The sequence below is a fragment of the Pelophylax lessonae genome (genome assembly GCF_965119305.1).
Source record: "Pelophylax lessonae genome assembly, chromosome: 10".
NCBI lineage: Eukaryota > Metazoa > Chordata > Amphibia > Anura > Ranidae > Pelophylax > Pelophylax lessonae.
In genome coordinates this window covers 89,538,459-89,557,230 of record NC_138777.1, presented here as the reverse complement: position 1 = coordinate 89,557,230, position 18,772 = coordinate 89,538,459, and the positions used below count along the sequence as shown (strand labels likewise).

Sequence of the window (18,772 nt, the reverse complement as noted above, 5' to 3'; positions counted from 1 at the left end):
TGCGAAGTGTAGGGTTCAGAAATGTGCTACGAACGGAGTGCAGGGATTCAGGGGCGGGCTATGTACAGAGTGCAGGGGTTCAGGGGTGGGCTATATACAGAGTGCAGGGGTTCAGGGGTGTGCTACATACAAAGTGCAAGAATTCAGGGGTGCGCTACGTACAGTGTGTAGGGGTTCAAGGGCGGGCTACGTACAGAGTGCAGGGGTTCAGGGGTGGGCTACATACAGAGTACAAGGGTTCAGGGGTGGGCTACGTACAGAGTGCAGGGATTCAGGGGTGCGCTATGTACAGAGTGCAGGGGTTCAGGGGAGTGCTACGTACAGAGTGCAGGGATTCAGGGGAGCGCTACATGCAGAGTGCAAGGATTCAGGGGTGCGCTACATACAGAGTGCAGAGGTTCAGGGGTGTGCTACATACAGAGTGCAGGGGTGCACTGTTCCCAATGTGCAACATGTCATTTCCACCCCTCCTCCTGGGTTCTGACCTCTGCACTCAGCACTCTGCCCCCATCCTCCTGAGCGGCGGCGACGAGCGGTGCGAGAACCCCCCCCCCCTCCTGAGAAGAGCGGTGCGTAAACCCCCCTCCCCCAGAGGTGAGAGCGTGGTGTGCGGGCAGCGAGAGGTGAGGTAACCCCCCCCCCCCCACCTGGACATTGGCAGGGAGAGGAGCTGAGGGGAGACTGATCGGCAGGTGACAGAGGAGGGAGGCAGGAGCCCAAGCAAGTGTCAGGCTTAAAGGAACACACACACACAGGACTGGTGACTGAGGTTGAACACTGAGGCTCAGTGAGTACCTGGTGAGCATCCTTGCGACTGGGAGCATCCTTGCGACTGGTGAGTTTCCTTGCGACTGGTGAGTGTCCTTGCGACTGGTGAGTGTCCTTGCGACTGGTGAGTGTCTTTGCGACTGGTGAGTGTCCTTGCGACTGGAGTGTCCCTGCGACTGGTGAGTGTCCTTGCGACTGGTGAGTGTCCTTGCGACTGGTGAGTGTCTTTGCGACTGGTGAGTGTCCTTGCGACTGGTGAGTTTCCTTGCGACTGGTGAGTGTCCTTGCGACTGGTGAGCGTCCTTGCGACTGGTGAGCGTCCCTGCGACTGGTGAGTGTCCCTGCGACTGGTGAGTGTCTTTGCGACTGGTGAGTGTCCCTGCGACTGGTGAGTTTCCTTGCGACTGGTGAGTGTCCTTGCGACTGGTGAGTGTCCTTGCGACTGGTGAGTGTCTTTGCGACTGGTGAGTGTCTTTGCGACTGTGAGTGTGGTGCGACTGACTGAGCTGTGCAACTGAGTGTTGGGCAACTGAGAGTGATGTGCGACTGACCGGCTGTGCGATTGTGAGTGTGGTGCAACTAAATCGGGCTGTGAGACTGTGAGTGAGTGCGACAGGAGTGTTGTGCGACTGACCGGGTGGTGCGACTGGGAGTGTCGTGAGACTGACCGGGCTGTGAGATTGTGAGTGTTGTGCAACTGAGTGTCAAGTGAGTGTAGCGGAACACCAGAGGGTGAGAAGGTAGCGTTAGGAAGCCAGGAAATAGCCACATAGGATAGACTTAAATTACTGAATCCCCATTAGATTAGATAGTAGGTACAATGCCTGGCGGGTGTGGAGATGCGACTCGGTGTACATCTTGTAATATGTATGCGTTCCTCAGACATGTGATCGAGGGCGAATACAAATGCGCAAAATGTAAGCACGTTGTTTCCCTGGAAGCTCAGGTCCTGAATCTAGGGAAGCAGCTGGCAACACTGAGACGAATGTCCATACCGGATGAGAGCCAGGATCGTACCAGCCAGGTGCAGGCAGGGGTCTGCATAGAGGTGGGCGGAGTATCGGAGGTGCAGGCATCAGAGCTGTTTAGAGGGGTGACAGTTAGGAGGGGTAGAAGGGGACAAGGCAAGGAGGCTGATCCTGGGCTGGAGCACCCCAATAGATACGCCCCGTTGTGTGATGTTGGGGAAACCAGTCAGGGACCAGCATTGCTGGAGCAGAGGGACGCCCCTAGCTGCCAGGGGAAGAACTCCTCCAGTGAGGCTGGGAGAAAGGGAAAGGAAAGACAGGTGCTGGTGGTAGGGGACTCAATTATTAGAAGGACAGACAGTGTAATCTGTGACAAAGACCGTGTGTGCCGAACAGTCTGTTGTTTGCCGGGCGCTCGGGTTCGGCACATTGCGGATCGGATGGACAGATTATTGGGTGGGGCTGGGGAAGACCCAGCTGTCATGGTACACGTGGGTACCAATGACATAGGCAGAGGAAGACGGAGAGTCCTAAACGATTTCAGGGACTTAGGCGCTAAGTTGAGGACTAGGACCACCAAGGTAGTATTTTCCGAAATACTACCTGTACCTCGAGCCACACCAGAGAGGCAGCGGGAGATTAGGGAAGTTAACGAGTGGCTGAGGAGCTGGTGTAGTAAGGAGGGTTTTGGGTTCCTGGAGAACTGGGCTGACTTCTCAGTCGGTCACCGGCTCTTTGGTAGGGACGGATTGCACCTAAATGGGGTGGGTGCAGCCGTACTGGGTGCGAGGATGGCCAAAAAGTTAGAGGGGCTTTTAAACTAGGGAATGGGGGGGGAGGGTACAGATGTAGAATTAGCCAGTGGAAAGCAAGTTTCAGAGGGCAGAAATGGGGGCATTAGCGGTAGGGTGTTCGGAGCTCCTATACCCAGGGTGGGTATGGGGAAAAATCAAGAGAGCAGCCTAAAAACATCAAATGAGGATAAATGTAACCGATCAAAATTAAGAGGTTTGTATACCAATGCCAGAAGCCTGGCCAACAAGATGGGAGAACTGGAGCTGCTGATGTTTGAGGAGGACTTAGATTTTGTGGGGATAACTGAGATTTGGTTTGACAGCTCTCATGATTGGATGGCGACCATTCAGGGGTATTCCCTTTATCGCAGAGATAGAGAGGGTAAAAAAGGGGGAGGGGTATGTCTGTATATTAAGAACAGCATACAGGTAAATATGAGGAATGATATTAATAATGGAGCTATGGACGAGGCAGAATCCCTATGGGTAGAGCTTCAAAGGGATGGCACGGCGGGGAAGTTAATATTGGGCGTATGCTATAGGCCCCCCTACCAGAGGGAGGAGGGTGAGGCGGCCCTCCTTTTACAGATAGGATTGGCAGCAAGGATGGGAAATGTCATTATAATGGGGGACTTTAATTATCCAGATATAGACTGGGCAGAAGGAACCGCACACTCAGCCAAGGCTAGGCAGTTCCTAAATGTTTTGCAGGACAATTTTATGGGTCAGATGGTGAATGCACCGACAAGAAACAATGCGGTACTTGACCTACTGATTACCAACGATACAGACCTGATCACGGATATAGAAATACGGGACAACTTAGGAAACAGTGACCATAGGTCAATAAGTTATAGTATTAATTACAGTAATAGGAAGCAGAGGGGTAATATAAGGACACTGAATTTCAAAAGAGCCAATTTCCCTAAACTGCGCTCGCTGCTAGAAAATATCAATTGGGATAGAACCCTGGAAACAAAGAACACGGAGGAAAAATGGGAGTGCTTCAAGAGCATACTTAACAAGGGGATTGGCCAGTGCATTCCAAAGGGAAATAAATTTAAAAGAGCAAAAATAAACCCTGGATGGCTAAACTCCAACATAAAAATGTATATTAGCGCTAAAGAAAAGGCCTTCAAAAAATACAAGACTGAGGGGTCGTTGGCAGCATTTAAGCATTACAAAGAGTGTAATAAGAAATGTAAAGATGAAATCAGGGCGGCTAAAATAGAACACGAGAGACATATAGCGGAGGAGAGTAAAAAGAACCCCAAGAAGTTCTTTAAGTATATAAACAGTAAGAAAGCGAGGCCAGAACACATTGGCCCCATAAAAGATGATAAAGGAAATATGGCCACTGAGGACAGAGAAAAGGCGGAAGTGTTAAATACAGGCATACCCCGCTTTAAGTACACTCACTTTAAGTACACTCGCGAGTAAGGACACAGCTTGTTCAGCTTGGCATGACACTACTCCCGGTTTTTAACATTGGCGTCTATAGGAAATCTTGGTCAGCTTGACATGGCACTGCTCCCAAACCATAAGTGACAGGGATACCAAACTTAGGGAGCACCGAGAGGGGACCCAGGACTACAACATATCCTGTTTGTGGCTGGCCAGCTTGCCTAGGTAATCTACTATGTCATAGTCCTGGATCCCCTTAATATGCTCCCCAAGCTTGGTGTCCTTGTCACATGGTTTGGGAGCAGTGCCATGTCAAGCTGACCAAGATTTCCTATGGAGCTAGTGTATTTACATGCATTGAGAAATGAAAAAAGTTATTGCTTCACTTTAAGTACATTTTCGTTTTACATACATGCTCTGGTCCCATTGTGTACTTAAAAGTGGGGTATGCCTGTAATTTCTTCTCTTCAGTCTTCACAAAAGAATCGGGGGGCTACACGAACCCAGCTTGTAAGGCCGATAATACACCTCAGGAAGTGCCGCCATGGTTAACAGAAGATAGACTTAGAGCTAAACTAGAGAAACTTAACATAAATAAATCCCCGGGACCGGATGGCTTGCACCCGAGGGTTCTTAATGAGCTCAGCCAGGTGATTGCCAGACCATTATTCTTGATCTTTAAGGATAGTTTACGGACGGGTATGGTGCCAGCTGATTGGAAAAAAGCCAACGTGGTAGCAATATTTAAGAAGGGGCCGAGATATATCCCGGGTAACTATAGGCCGGTCAGCCTAACATCTGTAGTCTGCAAAATTTTGGAGGGGATGTTAAGGGACCACATACAAGACTTTAGTAATAAAAACGGTATTATAAGTAGTAATCAGCATGGATTCATGAAAAATCGTTCTTGCCAAACCAATCTATTAACCTTCTACGATGAAGTGAGCAGCCACCTAGATAAAGGTAAGCCTGTGGATGTGGTGTATCTGGACTTTGCAAAGGCCTTTGACACCATTCCCCACAAACGATTACTGTACAAACTAAGGAAGGTAGGTATGGGCCATAAGGTGAGTACCTGGATAGAGAACTGGCTCCAGGGGAGAGTACAGAGGGTGGTGATTAATGGGGAGTACTCGGATTGGGCGGGTGTGGAAAGTGGGGTCCCCCAGGGTTCTGTCCTGGGACCAATCCTGTTTAATTTGTTCATAAATGATCTAGAGGAGGGGATATCGAGTACAATCTCAGTATTTGCAGATGATACTAAACTAGGCATGCCAATATCTTCTATGCAGGATGTGGAAACCTTGCAAGCAGACCTGAACAAAATAACGGGGTGGGCAACTACATGGCAGATGAGATTTAATGTAGAAAAATGTAAAGTAATGCACTTGGGGGCCAGAAACCAGAAAGCAAGCTACTCACTAGGGGGGGAACCTCTGGGTGAGTCTAGGATGGAAAAGGACTTGGGGGTACTGGTAGACAACAAGCTTGGCAGTGGCATGCAATGCCAAGCCGCCGCAAGCAAAGCCAACAGATTACTGGGATGTATAAAAAAGGGGATTCACTCCAGAAATAAAGAGATTATTCTCCCACTCTACAAGACTCTGGTCCGACCACATCTGGAGTATGCTGTCCAGTTCTGGGCACCGGTCCCCAGGAAGGATGTGCTGGAATTGGAGAAAGTCCAGAGAAGGGCAACAAAAATAATTAGGGGAATGGAGGACATCAGCTATGAGGAAAGACTACAAGCACTGAACCTTTTCTCTCTGGAGAAAAGACGATTGAGGGGGGATATGATATCAATGTACAAATACTGTACTGGTGACCCGAGCATAAGGAACAAACTATTCAGAGAAAGGAGATACAATAAGACACGTGGCCACTCACTAAAACTAGAGGAAAGGTGGTTTAACCTTAAAGTGCGTAAGGGGTTCTTCACTGTAAGAGCAGTAAGGATGTGGAATTCTCTTCCACAAGCAGTCGTATCAGCAGGGAGCATCGATAATTTCAAAAAACTATTAGATGGACACCTTAAAGACCACAACATACAGGGGTATACAATGTACGGTTAAAAGCAAACACACACACGCATCATAGGTTGAACTGGATGGACTGATGTCTTTTTTCAACCTTACTAACTATGTAACTATGTATCTCTAAACACATCTTCCTATGCACCTCCACGGCCCTCTTCCCCCCTCTCACCTTCCAAAGCAAACCTCACATCTGATTTACCTGATTTAAGATGGCATTTACAAGAATGCTTTCATGGCCACTATTGCTACAAGTCCTCAAAAGCCTGACCTCAAGATGTAGCCGCTGGATGCAGATTAGAACACACAGCCCCTGGAGCCGTCAGGTACCTCTACCACTGAGAGGCTATGCTGGATCGACAGCACATGCGCTCAGCTAAACACAGCCAGGGCCGCTGGGGAGACCAAAGAGGAGAGTGCAGAAGGAGAGCGTGTTCACTCCTCTTGCCAAGGAGACCTGTTCTGTTACAACAGAAAGCAGCTGGTGAGAACAGGAGGTAGCGGCTGGTGGCCGATGCGCTGGCCACATGACAAGACCCGGCGGGCCATATTAGGCCCGTGGGTCTTGTGTTTGCCACCTGTGATCTAGACAGTGCAGCCAGAGGGGTAACAGTTTCCATGTTAGAGTTAAGGAATACAATGGTGTCACCTACCTTTTCGCACCTTGCTGACTGGACAATAAATGAGCATTAAGTCATCATCTCTGCCGACTCTTCACTCTCCTCCTGTTTGCATGTTATTTTTCAGTATATATGCATATGAAACAATGACTGGCCCCTAGTTTTGTGCCTCCCTCCCCTGTGCAGGTAAAGACAGCAGGCTAATGTCAAAATTAGATTAGATTTAGGGACTTACCCTGTTTCCCCAAAAATAAGACCTAGACTGATTTTCCGCGAGGGCTGCAATATAAGCCCTACCCCCAAAATTAGTTCTTGTAAAAATATATAATCTGTTTTGTAAAAAGATTACATAATGTCCAGTGTGTCTCCGTTTGTAACTTTATTGTCTAAAATACCTTATTTACAGCGCCGCTGGGTGCTCACGTGATTCTTCTCCTGGCTGACATTAGTGGCCCCTCCCTCTGCAGTGCTTGGAGAGGGGCTGACGTCAGCGGGGATCTCGGCCCTTCCCTCGGCAGTGCTCATGGCAGGGAAGAAGAGCTCCAGTGTATCACGTGAGCACCCAGCGGTGCTGTAAATAAGGTATTTTAGACAATAAAGTTACAGAAGGAGACTTACTGGACATTATGTATTTTTTTAATAAAGTTACAAAAAGAGACACACTAGACCACGAGTTCCCAAACTGTGGGTCGGGACCCACTGGTGGGTCACGAGCTGCGTTTGAGTGGGTCGCGCTGGGCCGGAAATCACTGAGAGCGGGCCAGCCTAAATTGTGCTGTGTGAATTACAGAGAGCCAGAGCAATCAAATCGCAATGGAATCAGGACCCCACCCACGCAGTTTACAGAAGCTGGTCTGCATTTCCTGCGAGGAGGATACTTGCATCAGTGAGTACGTATGTGTGCTGTTATGTAGGTTGTGGGATATGTTCATGGAATGCAAAGCCAGCTCCTCGGTCCTGCTGGCAGGAGCGGTGGTGGCTAGACTGGCGGGGGGATTCTCTCAGCTATAGCGGACAGAGACGGCAGCCTCTGTGTCATAGGAGGACCAAGAGGCCCGGCGGTGTCAGGAGTTCATGTCAGCTTCTTATTTTTAATTTAACATCCCCCTCCCTTTAAAATGTGAATTATTATTATTATTTGCATTTATATGGCGCCAACAAATTCTGTAGCACTTTACAATATTCAATTACAAGCTATTGTGTCACAAAAAATAACTGTATTCAGAAGTGGGTCTTGGCCCAAAAAAGTTTGGGAAGCCCTGCACTAGACATTATATAATCTTTTTACAAAACAGATTACATATTTTTACAATGACTAAGGTTTATTTTGGGGAATAAAGATATCATAATGATGACTCCTGAGCTGACAGGGGGAGATAAGACAGGGGACATAGATAAGACATCCCCTGAAACAAGCCCTCGTGTGTTTTTGCCAAAATCAATATAAGGTCTGGTCTTATTTTCAGGGAAACACGGTATGCTAGTAATATGTAAAGACAGAAGTGAGGGGAAATCTTATCTAATTGAGGGTAAATCCCTTTTTAGTCAGTTGTCATTGGGAAAGATGTTCCTATTGGAAAACTTCCCCTGAATTGTTGTTAGGGTGAAAGATATAAAAAAAGTTGCATTTCCTTCAGTTTAGATTCTAGTGACAATGGTCAGCTGGGCAAAAATAGAGGGTGGCTCTCCCCTACAAGGACGCAGACAGCAATATGAACCCGAAAGAGGTTCTAACACTCTCACACTTTAAAGTAATCCAAATCCGTATGTATTCTGAATTACCTAATCTTCCTGCATCCTGTAACTGGATCTTCAGCATCTCCATTGGGGTGGTAACAATTACTTGGCATGTCCCAGCACCACAACCAGCCAACATCTCTTTCCACAGAGTCAACTTCTTCCTGCATAGAAAAGAATTAGTAAAATCACAACCGCCCATATTCTTTCTGCTATGAACTGCTATGAACTTAAAGGGCTTATTCACATTTGACATTTTTTTCCTAAAATTTGATTTCAAGTAGAAAAAAACATTCTTTCCTTTGGAACTAGTTAATACCCATGCACTGCAGTTTAGCGTGAAAAGGCACATGCATACCTACCTGTGTGCATTACCACGAATGCCAAAACACACAGAACAGTGCAAATCCAGCCCAAAATACTGAGATTGATTTACCAAAGGAGTACTGCATTTCAACTTTTTATCAAACATCCAGTCCCACAAAATCACAGACACTGCAGATTATTGGACAATTGTTAAGAGACCGGTCTCGTTAATCTTGCAGTATAATCTAAATCAAAGTCTGTAGAGGAGTAATGGTAATTACTAATACTTTCTACTACGCAATTAAACTGCAGAATTACGCATTTGTGCGAGATCGATTACTTAATAGTTTGGCTGCAAATCTCTTGTGTAGCAGATCTTATTATTGTTACACAAAGGAAGGGCCACAGCGACCAATAAATCTTTTCCACCTAACAATTTAACCACTTGTTTGCAGTCACCTCATTTATAGCATGCTGATATCAACATGTATCTAATTAGTTGCTTGTCAAGTGTTTCAATCTCTCAGTAGCAAGGGTCACTTAGGCTAGGATGAACAGTCAAGTCATTAGCAGCTCATTGATTTCAGCATGCTGCAAGTGAGGTAACTGCCAATCCTAGCAAGAGATTAAAACGGTCCATGTAGCCTTAGTCTTATGAGATTGATCTCTTTGGATCACATTGCTTCTGTTGTAAGCTACTACACAGGAGATCTCCCACAAATCTTGGTGTATCCCAAGGTTCAGTGTTGGGAACATTACTTTTTAATATATTTATAAATGATTTAGAGTCTGGGATTAAAAGTACCATTTTAATCTTTGCAGATGACACCAAGCAATGCAGTGAAACAATTTCCTTTCATGATGTCTCTAACTTACAATTGGGCAACTATGTGGCAGATGAGGTTCAATATTAATAAATGTAAAGTTATGCACTCGGGGTATAAGAATATGCATGAATAATACATAATAGGGAGAGTACAATTGGGGGGAGGGGGGGGGGGTAAATCAATGGTGGAGAACGATCTGGGTGTTTTGGTAGATCATAAGCTTAATAATAGAGAGGTATGGACTCCAGAGAGAGAGATATAATTTTGCCCCTACACAAATAATTAATAAGACCCCATCTGGAAAATACAGTTCAGTTTTGGGCAACAGTTCATAAAAAAAGGATATCAGGAACTGGAGAAAGTGCAGAGAAGAGCAACCAAACTGATAGGAGGCATGGAGTTTGTCAGCTATGGTGAAAGATTAGAGGAACTAAATTTATTCTCTCTTCAGAATAGAAGATTAAGGGGGGATATGATTAACATGTGTAAACAGATAAGTGGTCCATATAGTGAACTTGGTGTAAGTAGGAAAAAAGTTGTCCCTGCCTCGGAGGCAGCCATGTTGTTGGTTAGTAGCGGGCGGACTAACAATGTCCTTTAATATTGCCTGTACCGTAGTGTATATGCGTAGTGGTCTGTGAAAACAGCAACAGAATCTCCAATTATCGCTGCTGTAGAGTCGTCGGAAGTGACGTGGTTGGAGATTTTGGCGAGTTTGAGTTTTTGGGAGGATAGGGGCACTCTTTACGCCTAGAGGAAAAGAGATTTAATCATCAAATAAAGAAAGGTTTCGTCACAGTAATAGCTATGAAGATGTGGAAAAGATCCCCATAAGATCTGGTTTGGACCAGCTCAATAGATTGCTTTAAAAAAAAGGCCTGGATTATTTCCTAAATGTACATAATAGAACTGGATACTAACATTTACAGGTAAAGTTGATCCAGGGAATATCAGTTTGCCTGTCGAGGGGATCGAGAAGAAATTTTTTATCCCCCTCAAGCAAATTGGATCATGCTTTGCTGGGTTTTTCGCCTTCCTTCGGATCAACTGTGGGCATAGGATTGGTGAATATGGGATTGTACGGTTGTTGTTTTTTTTTCCCTCTTTTTGGAAAGACGGACTTGTGACTTTTTTCAACCAGACTAACTATGTAACTGCAACCAAACACGTATTATCCTCTGTTAACTTCTGTAACCTTGAATAGAAACAGGGGATTGATTGGTCAACATTTTCTCATTAAGGAAATTCAAATTAACTGCCCAACTCTTCCACCCCTTTCCCAAGTAACCCCCCCCCCCCGCCCCTAGGGTATCCAAATGTAATTTATGTATTAATTTCTTATTTATTGTATACTTACCTTTTTAACAAATCTTCAGGCTAGTCAAGTGACATGCAGGGGCCTCTTCTTCTTCTACACATCTCTGGTACTAGGTGGTCCTAAATGAATGCCCTGATGATGGCAGCGGTGCTGCTCTCCACATCACTACACTGTGAGTGCGTGAGTGCAGGACCTATTCACAGCAGTGCCTAAGCTAGAACGCTGATGTTCTTTTGTGCAGCAGGAAGACAGCAGTGCCGATTTTTTTTCAGTGATTATACTTTTAATAAGCTTGCTGATGCTTAAGGGTGAATTGTGCTGTGCCATGCTGCATTGGCAAAAAGTATTGCACGTTGTCCTTTTTTTCAGTGCACATCACTTCAATGAGGTGTTGTGAACTGACCTAGCAGATGACAAGCCTTTGCTTTGTCTTGCAGTGGGACTGTGTTAAACAAGGAGGAAATCTAGTGACAGAAAGCATTTACTCCATGTAGGGGTGGGAAATTAATATTGTAGGCAGAGCTTAACTAATTTTTACCTTGAAAACAATTAATTCAGAAGAGTCGTTCGAACCCCAGCCTAAATTCCCTGCACATAATTGGGTGTTTGAGGTGAACACGACTTTAGTAGATTAAGTAAAATACTGGCTTGAGATTTGAAGGAGGAGGAGAGGAGACACCAAGGAATGGATCAGAGAGAATAGAAGGTCCCGATGTGCAAATTCTGTGTGCATTTTGAAGTTTTGTAGACTTATGGACTGCTTTTGTACCCTTCTGAAAATGTTTTCATTGGTACAGTAAAACGTACTGATTCACACTATTCCCCTATTTATTGAAAATAATTCTACAGTGATGCAAATGAAACACACCTGACACATAGCACACTAATATGTATGGAGCAGCATTGGGGGGAAATTCATAAAGGTTGTCGTAGAAACACTCTATTGAATTCTATTGGCCACGGTACCGAAAGATTTATGCTCATGGATAATGGTCTGCAACAGGCACACAAATCTGGTGGTGCAGGCCACCGAGATCTAATTGTTAATACTGGACACTCCTTCCTCACTGTGCTCCCTCATTCCCCAGCCACTGCGCCAGTTACAGTGACAAGTGCATATTCAAGGAGTTTTTTTTACGTTTAGCACTCTCCTAGATTGGCTGCTAGTATTTTAGGTACAGTATATTTAGTTATTTTGGCTCCTCTGTAATCATTGAAGCAACTGTTGGTGTCTTTGGGCTGTTTTGGATTTCACAAGCTCCCTTCCAGAGGCTACTAGAACATAGGGCAGCTTCTAGAACAATAGGCAGCCTGAATATTTATCAAGTACTAGCCAATCCCTGTGAGATGTGGCCAAGTAGATGGCTGGAGGGGGTAGTTGGGTTTCCCCGTAGAAGGGATTCCATCTGTTTGTATGGGGGTGGCTATCCCCCTTCCCCACCACACCTAAAAAAAACTCTACTAAGTCCAGTTGCTGTTTACTGAAGTCCTAGCTGTGGCAGAGCTGGAGGGCCTACATCTAAAGTTGTCTTCAACACCCCGTGACTTCACCTGATGGATCCAGTCTGCAAAGCCTTATTAGAAGTTATCTGGAGGAAGCTGAATGGGCACAGCTGCTCAGTGGCATCTTGAATACTGACTTTAATACAAGAACCTGGTGACTGTACTATTGGCCTTACCTTAGGCTTTCCCTTAGTCTCTCAAGGGGAAATGTAATCTTACGTTTAGCAAAAGATTTGTTTTTGAGGATTGCAATACAGAGAAGAGGGTCCTCCTATTGAACCTCATGGCCTAGGGCAGTGATGGCGATCCTTGGCACACCAGATGTTTTGGAACTACATTTCCCATGATGCTCAACTATACTGCTGAGTGCATGGGCATCATAGGAAATGTGGTTCCAAAACATCTGGGGTGCCAAGGTTCGCCATCACTGGTCTAGGGAATCCCATACCCTGCGTCCTCTCCCATTGTTCAAGTTTCTAGCAAAAAATCCTAAAAATACATTCCCTTAGACTGCTCCTTGTGTCAATGTGCTTGAACTGTGCTCTTTCTGTGTTGGCAGCCTCTGCACTAGTATGAGAGAACTCTTGTCATCATCATCATGATCTGAGCAGTAATCTTGATCAACCAGCAGCCCTTACAGAGGTACAGTTACACTGGGGTGGGTGGAGTCTAATGGGGGACTGAGACATTAGTTCTGCATCAGGTCTGCCTGGCTGTTGATTGATAGCGCATGGTAGTGGCCGGATCCATTGCCACTATTCGGTTCAATCGTTTCTCAGTTCCCCATTAGGCTTTGCCTACCCAATGACGTGAGCCATTTGACAAATATGGGAATTTTTTTATATTTTAGGTAATGACATCACCACTACCTCCAGTCACTTTGTTTACATTTAGCTTTAATTTATTTAGCTTACCGCTTAATGGAGCTGGAGAGACTGTGCGGAGCTGGTTTTCATTTCCGCCTGTTTTTTAATCTTGAAACTGGTGGTAATTCTTTAAAAATCTGTCACTGCCATAGATTGTGCAATCAGTCTTTAGATTTACCAAAACTTTGTATTGTGGCAGCCTATGTAAATTACATCATAAATTACAATCTGCTAAATCATTAAATTAGAGTCAGCATATTCCTCTTCTGTCAGTTTATATTATATATTCTTAATTATGCTTGCCAGTGCTCCTTCCCAGAGGCTTGTCAATATAACCTACTCCTTAAAGTACAGAATACTACACCCCTAGGCTTTTATTTAACATTCTAATTGAAATTACCTGGTATATAAATCTTTTTTTTCTGCTATGTTCTCAAGGAACACATATTTTGTAGTCAAAAGGAAGTGGGGGCTGGGGCAGTCTATACCCTCTTAAAATGTTCCTGTCTGCTATATTCCAGGAGAGGAGCTACAAGAATATTTCCAGATGGTACAGGTGTCCTGTGAACCCACACACCATGGATCCAACATGCTCAGGTGCCAGACATAATGAAGTTGTCTCAAGGAGAGGGGAACACTTGCCCACATTTGGAACAAATGCCTTCTCATTGTACCCTTTTGGAGCAAAATTCTGAAAATCTATAAGAGTTATACAATCTATAATATAATATTGCCCCATGTCCTAGGGGCAGTGCGCATGTCTATATTAGGGCGCTCAAGGTTAGATCAGGCCCCTACTGTTCCAGAATGGGTGTGTGAGATGAAAGAAACTGAATCTTTTTAGAAAATTATCTTTTGAGAGAAGAATAGGCCTGGGCCTTATCAAGTTGCATGGGTCCAATGGGATTATTTTAAATCCTCTGTAGAGTTTTCCACCAATGAGGGAACCCAGGAATCATGACATCACAGTCTGCTGGCCTTATGGGAAATGTCCTGGAGGAGTCATGTTCTGTTTTTCAGAATGCTCACGTCTCTTCCCTCTGTTCCCTTTTCTATTTGATCTTTTTTTTTATTATTTGTTTCTAGCTTCTTTTATATATTTTTTACTTCTTTTTTTTTTTCCACAATGAATGAACCACACACAGTGTACCAGAGTATACATGGTCCCACGTAGCCATAGGACTCATAGTTTTCTTATGTCAGTGACCCATTATCAAACACCACTGTATTACTGTATAATTGGTCAGTGTATTGTGATATAATGACTGGAATTTTGATCATAATCCAAGTGATATGTATCACTGATATAATATATTTTATAATTTTATCCTCTCTGTATTTTATCCTCTCTGTATTTTATGTTTCTTCCAAACTGATGTCTTTACAAATGTTTGCAAACAAAAAGGATAAGCGCCGGTTCACATTACCGCGACGCTACTTCGGGCGGTCGCCTCCTGGTCGCCCCAAAGAAGCTCCGGACCCTTTTTCTAGGTCGGAGCGACTTGTGTCGCTCCTATTAGAACGGGTCCGCAGCTTCCCTATGGAAGGCGACCTGCGGCGACCTGTGAGGCGACCAGGTCGCCTCACAGGTCGCCCTAGTGTGAACCGAGCCTAAGTTTACCTTTCTGTAACGTTAAAAACACACTCACAAACAAACAAAGCCAGAATAGACAAAGCGTTGGGATGCTGGTATAGCGGCAACCAGATCTAAACTCAGCGGTGGTGCCTGAATTGACGTATTGGAGGTGACGCAGCAGATATTGGGTGAGACCTAGACCGCGGTTTAATGTTCCTTCTGGCACAATACATCATGCAGGCTGTGTTACCTGATTAATGCTGTATTGTTTTATTTTCTTGTGAGTGTGTTTTTAATATATATAAAGCACATTTTAGACACTATTGGAGCCCCTTTTTTCTTTTTTGTTTACCATATGGGGAGTTCCACAGGACAGTCAGGACCAGAAGCCATGTTATATGGAAGTCATCTGTATAAGCGTGATATGCCAATCTGTAAAAACTGAGGCATTGTTGTTCAGTGAGTCCTAGTCTGCTAAGGAGAGGTTTTTTTGATTATAAACTTTTATTGAAAAATATATTCAAGTACAAATAGAATAGTAAATGTAAAATTTACATAAAGGTGACTTTAATATGGTCTCTCATCCCACCATGGATAGGAGCAACCCAAACTCGGCTTCCAAGACGTTCCCCAGATCCTTAGAGCGTAGACTCAATAATTTGCAGTTGGTAGATACATGGAGATGTCTTAATATGGGCTCCAAAGAGTTTACGTTCTACTCTAACCCACATAATTCTTCAGCTAGGATCGACTACATTTATTGCTCACAAGTGGTCTTAGCCAATTCGATCTCTGCTAGCATTGTTCCATGTGTGTGGTCGGACCACCATATGGTACTTTATGACACTTCAGGGATAGGTCTCTCTCCTACTCCCTTCTCATGGAGACTTAATGACTCCCTGTTAACTAACCCGATAGACTCTCAGGAGCTCTCCGATTCCATATCCGAATTTTTTAGATTAAACCCCACTGAGGACACTACAATCCCAAACACATGGGTCACTCATAAGGCCTATATAAGGGGTAAACTAATCTCATTAGCGGTTAAAAAAAACCGTACACGTACCGCTAAGATTCAAGATCTCACTAGGGAATTACAATTATTATATAGAAACCATAATAAATTACATGATCAATCCACCAGACTTTTAATCGACCAAAAGAGAACAGAATTAAATAACATTCTTTCAGATTATGCAGAAAAATCCATCAGACACTCGAGATCCAAATTCCTACTATATGGAAACACCGCTTCCACAATGCTGGCAAGAAAATTGAACCAAACGATAAAACCCCCTCACATATATAAATTAAATACACCATCAGGAATGACCACCTCTCATCCCAAGGATGTCTTGAGCATTTTTGAAAAATTTTACTCTACACTACTTTCCCCCCCCCCCAGACGCCACGCCAATACACTCACAAACCTGGTTTGATGAAATCCCTATCCCATCACTCTCTCCCTCGGATATAGAGCGGTTGAATGCCCCTATCACAGAAACAGAAGTAACCCATATGATTAAAACTCTCCGTAATTCATCTGCACCGGGCCCAGATGGCTTCAGTGCTTCATACTATAAAAAGTTTACTTCTATTCTATCCCCTAAACGTACAATACTCTTCAATCACATACTTAAGGGAAACGACTTCCCAGAAGAAATGTCCCTGGCAAACATGACTCTTCTCCCCAAACCGAACAAAGATCTCTCTTGCCCCCAAAACTTTAGGCCAATTTCGATTATTAATAACGACCTTAAATTATTCAGTAAAATCCTCGCCTCTAGATTATCCCAAATTATCCCAAAACTCATCTCCTCATCGCAGTCAGGATTTATCCCCAACCGTCAAAGGGAGGTCTGGGCCTTCCTAATATATGGTTTTACTATATCAGCAGTAGACTGGCCCAATTAGCTCGTTGGCATGATCGTTCCTCAGATCTGCCTTGGATCAACTTCGAGAAAAACTCAATCGCCCCATATCACTTAGCAGGGCTACTATGGGACCACACAGTCCCTATACGCAAAATCTCCTCCCGTAATAAAATAATTTCTGATGCTCTCAGGATGTGGAGACTTGTCACCAAAAAATGGCCCTTCGCATCTCTTCCCCCTCTCGGTGCCTCCTTCTTAGGAGACCCCAGATTTCCTGAAGCATTTATTACCCCCGAGAGATTCGCGTGGTGGTCCGAAAATAATTTGACTTCATTACTAGACCTATATGATGGTGGGACTTTCCTCTCTTTTGAAGTATTACTACACACCAAAAAGATCCCACAATCGGAAAAGCCCAACTATGACCTTATTAAAAACTTCTTTAAATCACACTACCCTAAGCCTTCAGGATCTCCTCTCAGCACATATGAACGTATTTGTCTTAAAGATCTCTCAAGTACGGGACATATATCTACAATATATTCCTTACTTAACAACTGGGATCCGGATGGGATGGGAGTCAGAACTACAAACTGCTATATCGATAGCAGACTGGCGAGACATGTGGATAAATATGTGTAAGACAACCAAATCCCTAGGTGTGAGGGAAACGGCTGTTAAAATATTCACAAGATGGTATTATACCCCCAAAAAATTGAATAAATTCTACCCTGAGGTCTCCCCAAATTGTTTCAGAGGGTGTGATGAAGTGGGCTCTTTATTGCATATTTTCTGAGAATGCCCCAAAGTTAAAGATGTCTGGCAGGAAGTATTCAATCTAATAGAGAGAGTTACAAGATGTAAATTCCCACTCTTGCACCTGCAATGTCTACTTTTCAAAAATATTCCAGAAATCACCACAGATCTCACACGCCTAACACACACCATCTGCATTGCTATGTTATGGGTTATCTCCAAACACTGGAAAGAAGCTTTTATACCCTTTGATCAGATCATCAGTAGAATAGAAGATATAAGACTAATGGAACAATACCATCATACCATCACAGACACTATGACCAAATTTGACCAAAAATGGACTCCTTGGTACACATACAAATGTTCCTTAACCTCATGAATATTGCATTAACTTAACCAACCAACGTATGTTGTCTCTACAATTACATAATATCTCGGTTTTCCATCACACCATATTCATGGTTTTAAGCTAGTTGGGCGCCTCTTACTGAGGCGAAAGAGGTAACCTTCTTATTGATTATATCTCACGTATTCTGTTAACTTGCTCACTCAACTCTTAGATATTTCATTATTCATACAATGTTATATTTCTATCAAGGACGGATATACATCCTCTATTTTGTTTAATTTTTGTTTTTTTTATCGCTTGTATGCTTTTTCACATACTTATTACTTGAAATGCTTTATTGACTAAGGAGAGGTTTTTGAGCACTGGAGCACTTTTTATTCACAGTAAAGAGATTGAACTTTCTTGAGAAGTTTATTTAAAACTGTTGTAGGATGGAATAATCTATATTTGCACACTGCAGTGCTTTTCATTCACGGTTTGTCATACACCTAGTCACTTTGGTCTTCACAGTGGTGCTTATTTGATATAGTGCACATTTTATGTTTGTAGAGCCTTTTTTATTGTAATATTGTGTTACATATCTTGGGTATATTGTATTGATGGCTGCAGTGATATTGCACATTGTATTTATATTTTTGCCGTATTGTTTGTCTGTTGAGCTGAGTTAGATGATTATAATTCCATTCACTGTAGCTTTAATACCAGATTTCTGGAGGTAGTTCCCCTAATTTTATTTTTAAAGCCCGTAGCGTGTGAAACACACTCAAAAGACTTCACCCGGTGCATAAAAAAGTGCACACACACAAACGTGAGGAACACAAAAAGTGCACAGGGTGTGCGAACAAATGGTCTTCCCTCCGAAGAGGTAGGACCCGAACCTCGATCCCCCGGGGCGCAAGACTCCTGACAGGGATTTGAGGTACTCATGGTCTGTCTGGCCGGAACCAGACTGACCCCGTTCTTCAGGGGGACTGCCGAAACAGCCCCCACCGAGTACTAAGTGGGGCTCCCCCGAAGGGAGACCCCATGAGAGAGGGCGGACCAAGCCAAAAGGCCATATCCACCCCCTC

At 44.1% G+C, this 18,772-nt stretch overlaps 1 protein-coding gene across 1 annotated transcript in view; it reads right to left on the bottom strand.

Moving 5' to 3' along the window:
- Window positions 1–18,772, bottom strand: part of SLC25A22 (solute carrier family 25 member 22) — a 166,664-nt gene that overhangs the window by 24,878 nt on the left and 123,014 nt on the right. Inside the window, exon 6 of the mRNA XM_082269931.1 lies at window positions 8,370–8,488. Coding sequence (XP_082126057.1) covers window positions 8,370–8,488 — 119 coding nt within the window. The remainder of the gene's footprint in view (window positions 1–8,369; window positions 8,489–18,772) is intronic.